Source organism: Berghia stephanieae, chromosome 2 (genome assembly GCF_034508935.2).
Source record: "Berghia stephanieae isolate SIO BIC M18660-M18661 chromosome 2, UCSD_Bste_1.3, whole genome shotgun sequence".
Taxonomy (NCBI): Eukaryota; Metazoa; Mollusca; class Gastropoda; order Nudibranchia; family Aeolidiidae; genus Berghia; species Berghia stephanieae.
The window spans coordinates 114355079-114367829 of NC_088361.1; the positions used below are offsets into that span (position 1 = coordinate 114355079).

Below are 12751 nucleotides of genomic sequence, written 5' to 3' on the forward strand. Positions count from 1 at the left end.
CATAACAAAATCAAAAACTTCGCATTATGAGAATTGGGTTATTTCACTTCCATAGGATTAGATTTAACCGACGTGCATTTATTTGCAGGTTTGGTAACTCAATTCATTAAAGGCTCATTGTTATGATATGTCAAAAAAAAGACTCAAAATATTGTTCATAACAACAATGTTAAACTAGGCCCATAATTGCGTTCGGATGTCAGACCTGCATATATGTACACGTCGGATTTAATGCATTTCAAAAAGTTGTTTATCATGTTTGAATTTTATTTGTTTGTTTGATTTATATTATTCCATGATGTCTGTATCTAGTCCTTCATCAATCAAATCAATTATTCCATTAGAGAGAAAATAATACCCATAACAATACAAAATTGTGACCTATCCCTTCAAATCGGAATTATGTCGGGATAGTTAATTTGCTGAAAATTGAATTAATAGCAAAAATAAAAGACTTTAGATGAATTTATATGTTTTATTAAGAAGAACGAATACTGTATTTTAGAGTGCTAAAATCCAAGAATTCATAACTTGATCAGTTCAATTATAATGTTATATTTTTTAGCATCTGGTTCTAACTGACATAATACCGTTTTGGGACGATGGGTCACTATTATTAATTTGTCGTCTTGTGGTACTCGGGTACGGGGATGAGTACTAGTGTGGGCGGCGCAAAATTGAGTCTTGTAGAGGCTCTGACCAATAGTTTGTCACCACATCTAGTAATAGTGTTCTCTCGGTTGTACAAAATGAAATTGTAATTGAGCTTCATGTCCAGCGTACATGGTCAGTGTTGCTTTTAGTTGGGGACCCCTGTAAAGCTTTTTGAGCACATTAAGTGGATACTGTGTTATATAAATACTTATGTCTATGTTTAAATGGATTTTTAATCATAAAGTATGCTGTCTCAATTATTCCGTTTTATTATCTGAATTATCTTACCTTGGACAATTCTTCCAATTTACTCTTGGCAAATTCCAGACTTTGTCTTTCTACATGGTCGTGTGGCGTATGCGCCAATAATTCGTGGAGGGTGATGATGTATCGGGGTATCTGGAGATAAAATGATGGTGAGATAGTAAATAGGTCTGGAAGTGATGGCTATTGTAATGTTAACGTTGTTCGTGGTATTGTTATTTTTTGGGGTTTTTAAAAATTAATTCCCTTTATTTATCCCATTGGGGAAATGTGTCTCTAGGGTCTATTCCAAGGGAAGACGGGAATAACCCAGGAGTCAGCTGCAGTGCAGCGCCGCAAATTGAGGTGACTTACTCAAGGCCACACAGTGCAGCGGCGGGTGATCGAACTCGGTACCTTTCGGGTACGAAGCAAAGACCGTACCGCTGAGCCACGCTGTATTGTTATTGGTGTTGATGTTGTTGTTTTATGTCATTGTTGTTATTATTGTTGTGTTTGAGTTTGTAAATAAGCATCTGTGTGACACAAGCACAGGATCTACCTCTTGATGTATACATTCTAGAGCAAAAAAAAAAATACATATAAATAACTTAAACTTAAAATACTATCAACAAGGTAGATGATTCAGAAGATAAAAATAGTATCATCTCTGATGAAAAGTAAACAATATGTTACACATGTGACTGTTTCCATCTTTGCTAATGGCTTCATCCAAGATTAGCTCAAAACGATAAGGTCTCATTCCAAATCAGGAAAAGGAAGCCAAATAGAAGGAATAGTCATGTTACTATAAAAGGATAGAAGACATGGCAAACGTGATCACCAAGGCCCAGTACGGGAAGTATGGGCAGTGGCCGAGTTAAAATGGGTAACAGTAGGCGATCATTATGTTTGATGAACAAAAATGTATATAACAGATTCAAAATAGAACAAAATACCAATCACCAAATACCAAAATTCGGTACAGAATATTTATCTGTCGTTGATCTGATTTTTTTTTTGGATGTTTTTATGTTTTTATTGGGGTTTTTTGTTGTGAATGTAAAGATATTGAGCCCGAAACGTTCTGTGTTCGGTATTTTATTCTTTTTGAAGCTGTTATATTCATTTAATCTATTACTTTTTGCAGTCCACGCTTTTTAAATGATAAGTGACTTATTCTTGTTTTGTTTTTAAGGTTTTTTTTATGGCGCTTGAAACACATTTAGGTCATATAAGCGCCAGTAAAAAGGAAGAAAATTATAGAATTACAATTAAAGCACCCAAGAAAAAGTAAGGGACAAAATAGGAATTGGTTCAAACTATCAATGTACTTAGTTTAAGATGACTTAAAAGTCTAATCCAGACACCAGCACAGGATCCAACACTCAATTGTTTGCAAGATATGTTCAAAACATAAATATAACGACGTAACAGAGGGACGATTTACAAGGGGGGGGGGGGATATCACCTTCCAAAACTATCTCTATACCAAATGAACCCATTCCATTACCCCCCAAAAAAACACAGAAAGCAACTCAGAAAACATTTATGAAGTGACAGAAGATGCAGCAAGTGACCTCCTGCCAACCATGGGAGGTCAAAAGTCTCCACCCAGGATAAAGTGATTTCCTGACTTGACAGTGAACAATCAGTGTAAAGGAATAGGAATCAATAGTCTGATGTCACGTCCGCCGAGCAATAGCATTTTGATTCTTAACAAAGATAATCGGTACTTTTAATTCTTCATGCTGACTAGAACATTTTCTCATGTCATGTGATCAGAATGTATAAAAGTCAAAACATGATCAGATTTATAATGTTTTTCTCCTCTAGATACACTTTTATGCTCGTCGGAGACTTATTTCATAAGGGCGTCCGCCATTGTTCCGATAGTTTAGAACCAGTTACTAAGTTACTATGCGTCGTTACGAGGGAAGTGACGTCACGATAGTTGAATCCTATTATCGGGATGCTAACTACAATATCAATTACCAACTTTTAAACTAAAGCGCGTCTACCATATGTTGCTTTCCATTCCATGTTCTCAAGACGCAAGAGAACAAATCTCACAAACTTACAAACTTTCGATGTCTTGTTATTCTTACCTGATGCATAGGGTATGTTAGAAAAGTCTCAAGTGTACGCCCTTCACAGGCTGGCTTCTCCTCGTATCGTTTGAGCAAAGAGTTGAATTCAGTCTTGATCTTGTACTCGGCCAGCACTTGCAGGCTATAGTGATGGTTTCTCACATACTCTTGGTAAATGCTCAACATGGGGAGTAGCATGTCGAACAGGTCGCCTGAGGTGAGAAAATTGTTTGATGAAAATTTAGATGTGAGCGAATATTTCTTGTTTAGTAATTAAGTAAACATGAAGTACAGGGTGCTTTATTATTATTCCGTGATAAGAAATTGGGATGAAATCTGTTTTATACTTTCTTCTATATTACGTGGTGATATATTTTGAACCATAAAACCCCAAAGTTTGAATCCAAGGGTTGTTGCGTTTATGGCTAATCAAGGTCATCACATATTGTGATCTCTTCGAGTAGAAAATAGGGGTAGAGAGGATTGGTAATAAAAGTCGATACAGAAGTTAAAGACTCGAATAAATGGTGAAAAAACTACCAAAAAGTCATACCTAATACAAGAGTTGGCCAATTCTCCAAACGTGCTGTCAAGCCTTTCAGGAATATTTGGTGTAGGAACAGTAATGTCTCGCTGAAATACAAAATATCACTTAATCACATCAAACCAAGATTGGAATATGAAATATGAAATTTAAACATTATTTTATTTTGGTTATTACAATCGGCGATGATTCCTTGACTGCTTCCCGCCGTTGTTCATTTTTAGATCATCGATAAGTGGCTGTTTAAATTGCAGATCGAGAGTAAGGGTCTGGATAAATAATAATTAATTAGTAAATAAAACTTGTATAGATTGCAGGCCAACTAAAACCAGAGGACAAAGAAAAGAGTCAATTATCAATTATAAAGACCTGGCAACCTAAATCCATTTTTAATTTGAAACTGTTTCAAACTAATTCAACGCTTTAAATTGATTAATCGGATGAAAAAAAACGTCAAGTTAAAGTCAAAGATCATCAATATGATGAATAATTATATAATAGCAACCCCTAAGATAACAAAAATTGCAATGACCCCCATGTGGTTTTTATGCAGAATAAAGAGGTAACTAAGGTAAACAGTAACGATTTTGACCCACCTACTTCTATATCCGATGGATATGGCTCTGCGCAAGGCAATGGCGACAAACGAAAAAGAGCAACCCCACCCACTTTGTTTATAGTAATATCTATATTTTCATCTATCTAGATCTATGGTCCTTACCTGTTAAGAAATATGGAATTGACATCATCATGAGTAATGGGAGGTTTTTTGGAACTAGCTGCCATTCGCAGAGGGCGGAGGAAGAAGGTGACGAGGCAAGAGAGCTGGCGGTTGTATTCCTCCTCACACTCAACCATGCTAGAGGACATCATAAATTGGAATTAGAATGAAATTGGATTATTTGCTTACTATAAGGTCTATGATTTCAATGTAAGAAATATGACCATTCCGACGTGCACTTATTGTGTAGGTCTGAAAACTCAAATGATTTCGGGGTCATTGTTTTTATGGAAATATTCTCTTAACTATCCAAAAGTGGGGCGAAGAGGCCGAGTGTTTAAGGCATTGTACTGTGGTTCGAAAGGTTCCGGGTTCGAGTCCCACTTTAGGCAATTTCGTTTTTTTTTTTTCCTGAAGCAAGATTATTAATCCCCTGTTTGCACACTCCGGACATGAGTGTTTCATGCTGACATCAGACATCATGTTTGATGGGTTATTTATATCCTTCATCCTTCATGGAATGCCCAGGTGACGGGGTCTAATGGTGCCGTTGTGAAAGGAGGAAATTTTAAAATATACAAAATAATGTCCAGAACAACAACCTTAAATCAAGCCCATAATTGTGTTCAATATATATATATGTATGTATATATATATATATATATATATATATATATATATATATATATATATATATATATATATATATATATATATATATTCTATTCACATTACAATTATAAATATCCAATATCTAAAAAGGACTTTAATAACTTTTAAAAATTCGAGAAGGATATAAGTTATATGCCAATGTGACATTATATCACACAAAGGCAGGGTGGGTTTGTTTGTATGGAAAATTCACTCATTTTCATCTTTATTTCTAAGGAGAGGTGATGCCACACCTGGTTATCTTAGAAATAAGTAAATATTGATTTTTAGAATTTCCTGTTTTGTGCAATGAATTAATTCTTCAGAGCCACAAGGCCCGGACCGTGGAGCCGGAGTTTATCCGGGTTACTATGGCATGAAATGAACAATAGCAATTGCTTGCTTCCCTTTGGACAGGACGCAAGTATTTCGCAAAGTACTTTCCGCCAAAATCTAACAAACCCAGCTCCCCACTCACCGATTAGTGAACAATGGTAAAAATAAAATCTCGTCTTCATTCGAGATCCATCTCGGTCCTGTGAGAAGCATGTGTTCCACCGACAGAACTATTGGTAATGCAATATAAAGCATTAATATTTTAATAATTACCTGAAGACGATGCTGTTCCTTTTCCGCATGCTCTCTGCGTGTGGTGACCGAATGTACAACTCAACGATCTGTTTCCATCTCCTCCGACACAGCCATCCCCGGAAAAAGCTCTGGACCTATGAACGGATTTCAATAATAAGATCGCTCTCCCTTGCCCCTGAATTTACTATTAACAGATAATTATCACACCACATGAAACATACAAACCATTAATACTTAATCATGACTGACAACAACAACAAAATTACAATATATATATATAATATATATATATATATATATATAAATATATATATATATATATATCATTATATATGATCAAAACCAGTACGTTATAGTTACCACCAGCCAAACGGTCACAATACACTCAGACGATTAAACGAAGTGGGTCATATATTGCAAACTATTTAACTAATATACCAACCGATAATTGAAGACATTAATTCAGGCAGCAATTAACTGGTCAACCAATCCGTTACGAAATTAAACAAAACTAAATATCACAACAAAACGAAAAAAAAACAGATTCAATTAAAACAATATACACGCAATCAATGATAAAAAAATAATTAACCTTTCTGAGTCCAGACAAAATGTAAACCCAAAAATACCGTATAAAACAACAAACATGAACTCATTCAACTAACCAATAACTAAAAGATCAGTCATCTCACAAACCCTTAGCATTCATTTACCAACGACACTGCATATCTTGCAACAGACCAAACAGCCATCCATCTGATTGAGGAGCAAACCAACCAACAGAAAAACTGGACTAGCAACTATCATCTTAACTCACTGACTATCCAACAAACAAAAATAAAATAATTTGCCAACCATCCAATCTATATGACAAATCAACCAACAAAACATGACCTTTATCAAACCTCACTGCCTAAAAAGTGACAAAACAAGCCAACTAACCCTTTATCTCTCCAACTGATCGATTCACATCCAAGCCTACTTTGATCCAACAAAGCAATTAACCAGTTAGCTATTGTACTTTGGGAAGATACGTAGTTTGAAGTTTGACCAGAAAACTCGTCCTTCAATTATCGATTGATTTAAATGACGCGCATCTTGGAAAAAACTCTCCAATCTGGACATTAACGAATCAATCAACCCATAAACCCCCTCAACTAACAAAAAATGAGTAAAGAAAAAAGATGGCTAATCTTGCAAACCAATCATCCAACCATCTTCAATTCAACTGATCATTGAACTGCATAATCCATCTCAGTCTTCAACAAAATTTCGTCCCGTGAAAAAAAACTCACATTTGTCAAATATCCTTCGATTATAATGGTCTTCATCTTGAGAAAAACAAAAACCTGGGACTTTAATGAAGTATTTTTTTCCAGATCGTGACAGAAATGGATCTAACCATTAACCAACCGGTTCATCCATTAACTTGACATCAAGCCTAGCTGCCTTCTAATCAACGTGCTAAGAAAGGCAATCGACGAATTGCTAAAAACAAATCTTTAAAACCAGTCAATGAAGCAAATAGCTAACACAAGCTCTATGTTTTCCTATCAACAACATCATGTTGACAATATCATTATATATCATCGCGCCAACCCACCCATCAAACATCCTGGTTTTCATTGAACCAAAGCACTACACAAATAACCGGCCTAATAAAATGTTTTCAGTCAATCAGCTAATTAACTTATCAAACAGCGATGCAACTTACCCCTTGACCAACTTCAACACAAAAAATGAATTCGCAAATTAACTTAGACCGTCTAGATATCAACTCACTAATCAAATTACAAGCTAAGCTATTAACTAAATTGGTTTTAAAATATTATTTATAGATATAGAAAATTAACCAATCAACATTGGCTATGATGTCAAAAGATCATCACCAAAACAACAAACCACAAATTCACTAACTAAAGCTCATCATATTCAAACTAATTTCAAAATATGATTTATTACCCTAGTACTCCACCACCCGCTCAAGCTAAACTCATACAAACCTTTTTTATTATATTATTTTATCAGGTTTTATACATAAATAGACAAATTGTCAATATTAGATGTCCTTGGGATTGCAAGCAAACAAAAACAATAGAAATACCACCCCCCCCCCTCCCAACCATTTAATAGAAGAAAAATAATTAAAATCAAAAGTGAAATAAAATCAACAGAGTGGGTATAGCATGGCAATCAATATAGTATCTACCATATTATGGTAACATAACATTTAATGATTACATTTAGTTTTAATATTCAGATTTCAATATATTCCCGGACAAAAGATACAGATACTCAACAACATATTAAATTAAAGGTGCAGTATATCGATATCATCTCTTAATTTCTTTTACAAAAAAATGTTCGGCTTGATTGTTATGATAGATATATTTCAAATAATATTTCGAATAGTTTAGTTATGAATAATGGTTTCTGACGGACACAGTGATAGGGAATAGTGTGTAGACAGCAGCTGAAAAGATGATAGAATAAGATAATAGAACAATGGCGATGATCATGGAATTACTTACAATAATATACTAAATGTGGATTACCTTTAAGAGTTTTTGACCATTTATGTCAGGAATTCCAAGAATATTTCCAGATTCCTTTCATATTCAGATAGCACAAATGAGTAATACAAGTTTAAAAAGTTAAACAACATGACATAATTCTTTTCAGTGATATTATATTCCAAATGCATCTAGCCTCTATCCTTTATCAATTCTTTATTAGCTGTGGTAGACTGAGAAGAATATTCAAAGGTATATTCACAAGAACAAAACATACATGGGGGGATGCTATAAAAGAAATATATGGACCGTATGAAAGCAATAATCCTTTAAAAAGCTCTCAGTCTAATGCCATCTGTATGGCTAAATTTCACAAACCTGGCAAATCGGCATCAAAGTTGCCTGGCAACTCCATCAGTTTTACTATTAATTGATGCAGGATCCTTTTTCTAATCCCATATTATTTCTTATTTAAATTATTTTGTAGCATAAACATTATATCCGGTATCCATGACTAATCCGCAATGGGTTTATTTTTTTAAAAAGCCAAATACTGGCCTGCAGCAACTACAGACGCTTTTCATCTTTAGCATGGTTGTAGTTTAACAGTTCTTTGCAAGAATCAAATCAAAACACTGACTGTGTACAAGGACGCATCTATCTCAGCCGATGTTTATAGAACTCATAGGTTAATAGAATTAGGATTAACCTTATAATCCAATTGCCTGATTCCTAAAAAAGGAAAATTGCTCTCACCAGATCCTCACCCCCAGACACAATTAATAGTCAGGCTTGCAGATAGAGTTCTCGGGAAACAATTAAACAAAGAATGGCTAAAAATCGATTCACTGCGTTGAGTACTCGCATTGTTTAAAGCGGACGCAAAAACTAAAGTTTGTAAATTTCACATTTCTACTTCAATAAGGAGATTACCTTACATGGAATAGACAGAACGAAATTTAATTTCAGGGAAGAAATGAATAAGAAAATAACCAATTATTTAAGGCCTGAAGTTTTCCAATTATACAAATATACTCCAAAGTCAAACACAGCTCAGATACATGTTCATTCAAAATATATCGAATAAATTCTTTTAAAAAAGAATAAAACATTGGTCAGTATATGAGAGAGATTAATCCATGCATATTATAAAAGGAATCGCCGCACTCTCTTCAAACCAATGAAATAATTATCGATTTTCAATTTATTTCCTTTCCCATGCATATCAAGCTGTCCATCTCATGTGGTCAAAACGGAACAGCAAATATTCCTCGAATAATAATAATAATATAATATCAAACCACTTTGCTTTTAAACTCATTGTTTACAGTAAACGGTATTAATCAAAATGCAAAGTAGTCTAAAATATTTGTTCGGTCTATGATTTGGATGGGTGCAACTATTTTTACATCGATGTGATTTGGAAACACCAATATTTTAAAATGAAAACAAAGTTTGATAAAAACACATCTAGGTATCTTTAAAAACATTCTACATAAAATTTGAGAAAACTAAAGGCAATTTAGAAAAATTGGAAAGTGAAACAATAAAATCAAATTGATTTAGACTTCAATAGAGATTTTAGATTGTGAAGTGATCTTAAAATTGAGAGCAGGCACAGGTGAAATAGTAAAATCTGAAATAGTGTTCATGAATCTAAACCATTTACACTTTTTCAGATTTCAAAACGATAGGGTAGTACGTAGAGCACCCAACTTCTGCCCCCTATGTCTACTTTGCCGTTGACTAACATCCTATCCAAAGGGTAGCATGTACACATTAATGATTGGTTAAGGCTACAGAAACAGGGATGACCTCCATATCCATACAACTCATATCGTTGAAGGACTACTTCATCTTATCCAAGATAATAATGTTTTGAGATGACGTCATGTTATAATATGTAACAATCAAAAATCGTACAATTAGTAGAAGGTGTTAATTAGAGATACAAGCACACGAAGGGCGAGTGCATCCTGGTTTTTATAGCATGAAACGGACTGCAAATATTCCTCTTGTAGTCTAAATACGACGTGTACCTATTGGTGAATACTTTACAATATATTTTTTACCCAATCTCTACGATGATAGAAGGGCCAGTAAACAAAACTATGACATAATATGGATAGAAAGAGGTGAGTCTGATATTCAAAAAATAAATTCACAGTCACCATTTTTTAAATTTTCTTTTGTTAAGATGTAATATCTTTCTTACAATGACTGCAAAAACGCATCATTTTTCTGTCGCCAATTAAATAGCTCTGCATTTCAATTATTTCAAACAATTAGGATTCAATTAAACAAGTCATAAAAACGAAAAAACTTATGTTAACACATCACTTCTAAAATATTGTAAGAAATGAACTATCTAAAATGTGGGTGTTTTAGGTTAACAAAAATGACCATTTAATGACACACTTTCGAGTGGACATAAAATAATGTTGGGATACCAAAGGCAAGGGCATTACGAATATTACCGCATGTCAACAAAACGTCTTTTCTCATTCCGGTCAAAAAATTAACACAAAACATCGATTCCACTACTTGTCACAAATTTTTAAACCTTCTATTCCTCAAAATCTCAGGTTCGAGAATTTTTGACAAGTTTGGGGAATCCTCTCAATTCATTGATGTTTGAAGTGAAAATAAAAATGACCAAAAATGAAAAAAAAAGCTTTTTTAGTCATTGAGCGGCATTATACACCTGCAACCTACAACAAAGCGTGATTCTAACACAAGTTCTTATAGAGGTGGTGGCTGGATCCAGCTATCAACAGCATAACAAAACTCAAGGATTATACATGGTAGTGTGCAGATTGCTATCTAAAGCATTCAGTGATTCTAAAACATAAACTCTCTTATAAACATCAATATCAATTCCAGAGTGCCATGTTATAATCAATGTTTCAAGACAATGCCACTGGTAACTACGACAAACAGCAACTGCTTGGACAGCCACAGCACTATACAAATATAACAATTTCATAATATATATATACCGTGTATAGGAGTGTTTGGAGACATTATATCACATAGAAATAGATGGGTCTTTATATGTAATGCATACATCCATACTGTAAACATTTCAAATACTGCGTGAAAATGGACGGGTCTTTATCATATTATTTATATTCATAGCACTGTAAACATTTTCAAACACAGTGTGCCATGATTATGTAAAAAGCTGAAGTTTGGTATACAGTGACAACATAATCATAAAGATTCGTATAACTTCACATGAGCGTTGTCGTATATATTATTGCATTATCATTATAATATGTATTTTCATATAAATACTTAAAATAAATAGTTTGTTATAGTCTCGGGGATCAGTTATTACAAATACGTCATATCTTTAACTAATGTCACTGTAAAAGTTATCATCAAAAAGGAGCTTAAGTCAATTTGTCTATATCTAAAAGATGAAAAGATTATTGTCAAAAGTAAATCCCCGAAAAAAACAGCAGTAATCTGTATGTCTTTTTATGACAAATATTAATTAATATTTATCAGTTTGTAATTTCAGTGCCTAACACATTGTTGGAAAGTCATCTATCTACTGTCATTGTCACTGTGCAAACACATAAAACAATTAAAGCCACATTTGTGATATTGATATGACAATCAATCTTCACATCCATTCCAAAATTACGCTACGCGCATTTTAAAGCAAATTATAAGTTAATGAAATAAATTTATTATTTCGACTTCAATAAGAAATAGATAGTCATATACTTCTAATAACTCCTTACATCGATCACAATTTGCTCGACTCATTTTACATGACGCAGTTGTAGGGAAAGTTAAGAATTGATTTCGATGTCCGACAGTTGTTTTGACAGAATGGCGGGGAATGTAAATGTTGCTGTTCATTCATCTGTAGTGTTTCATTCATCCTATTTTGTTGATAAAGGGGAAACCCGAAACGTTCATTTGATCTGTTTTTGTAATTAAATTGAAGCTTACACTCAATTTCACATTATTATTTATTTGCAGAATAGCGTAAATTGAAGCACCCAAAACACTTTACATGCAGAATGATCGAAAATCAACGAGTGGCTTTCCAAACAAAAAGTCGGTTCAGATATTTCAAAAGGAAATAACTCCGTATAAAATTGAATTTCCCCAAACAAAAGGCCAGTTTTCCCCCTTGCCATCATGTTGGGATCGAGTTGGCGACTGCAGTGAAGAGAGACATAATGCACAGAGACAACATCCAAACACTGGGAACGTGACTGAATATCGAGGAATTATCATTACTATTTTAAACTGACATCCGAATTATCTTGGTCAAAATCTGAATGTATTATATGGGAAATTAATTGTAATATTTTGTACTCCCAAGATTGTCATTTTGTAATTGTACATTGTAAACTGAATCAAAAATTTTATTTCTTTGGTTTGAGTTGAAATAATAATATAATTTCTGTTGTACTGTTAATTGTCCTAGTTATTTTACTTTTAATCTACCTAGTTGTAAGCATATTATTACTACTCTGGTAAAGGATTCGTGAGCGGGCGTCGCGCATTTCTGGTTCTTCGATATATTTGATATGTTTGGTTTTTGTTTCTGGTATATTATGGGATATACAATTGAGTTAGCATCATTTGCCTTATTAATCTGTAAATAAAAATATATTCCCATCTACCTTAAGATTATTAATTATCGTTATATAATGTACAGTTTAGATTCATGCACATTAAGGATAAATTTACATAGCGAGTCATAATCGCCCTATAAAAT

At 33.7% G+C, this 12751-nt stretch overlaps 1 protein-coding gene across 14 annotated transcripts in view; it reads right to left on the bottom strand.

Moving 5' to 3' along the window:
- The window catches only part of LOC144966304 (ras-specific guanine nucleotide-releasing factor 2-like), a 376265-nt gene that overhangs the window by 102435 nt on the left and 261079 nt on the right, over positions 1 to 12751 (bottom strand). For 8 of the 14 annotated variants that reach the window (XM_078902532.1, XM_078902538.1, XM_078902531.1 and 5 more), the window contains 6 exons: positions 8050 to 8103; positions 5513 to 5628; positions 4253 to 4390; positions 3541 to 3620; positions 3006 to 3199; positions 943 to 1053 (listed from right to left, as the gene is read on the bottom strand). In XM_078902532.1, coding sequence (XP_078758658.1) covers positions 943 to 1053; positions 3006 to 3199; positions 3541 to 3620; positions 4253 to 4390; positions 5513 to 5628; positions 8050 to 8103 — 693 coding nt within the window. The remainder of the gene's footprint in view (positions 1 to 942; positions 1054 to 3005; positions 3200 to 3540; positions 3621 to 4252; positions 4391 to 5512; positions 5629 to 8049; positions 8104 to 12751) is intronic. The other 6 variants (XM_078902540.1, XM_078902537.1, XM_078902535.1 and 3 more) reach the window with 1 other exon arrangement.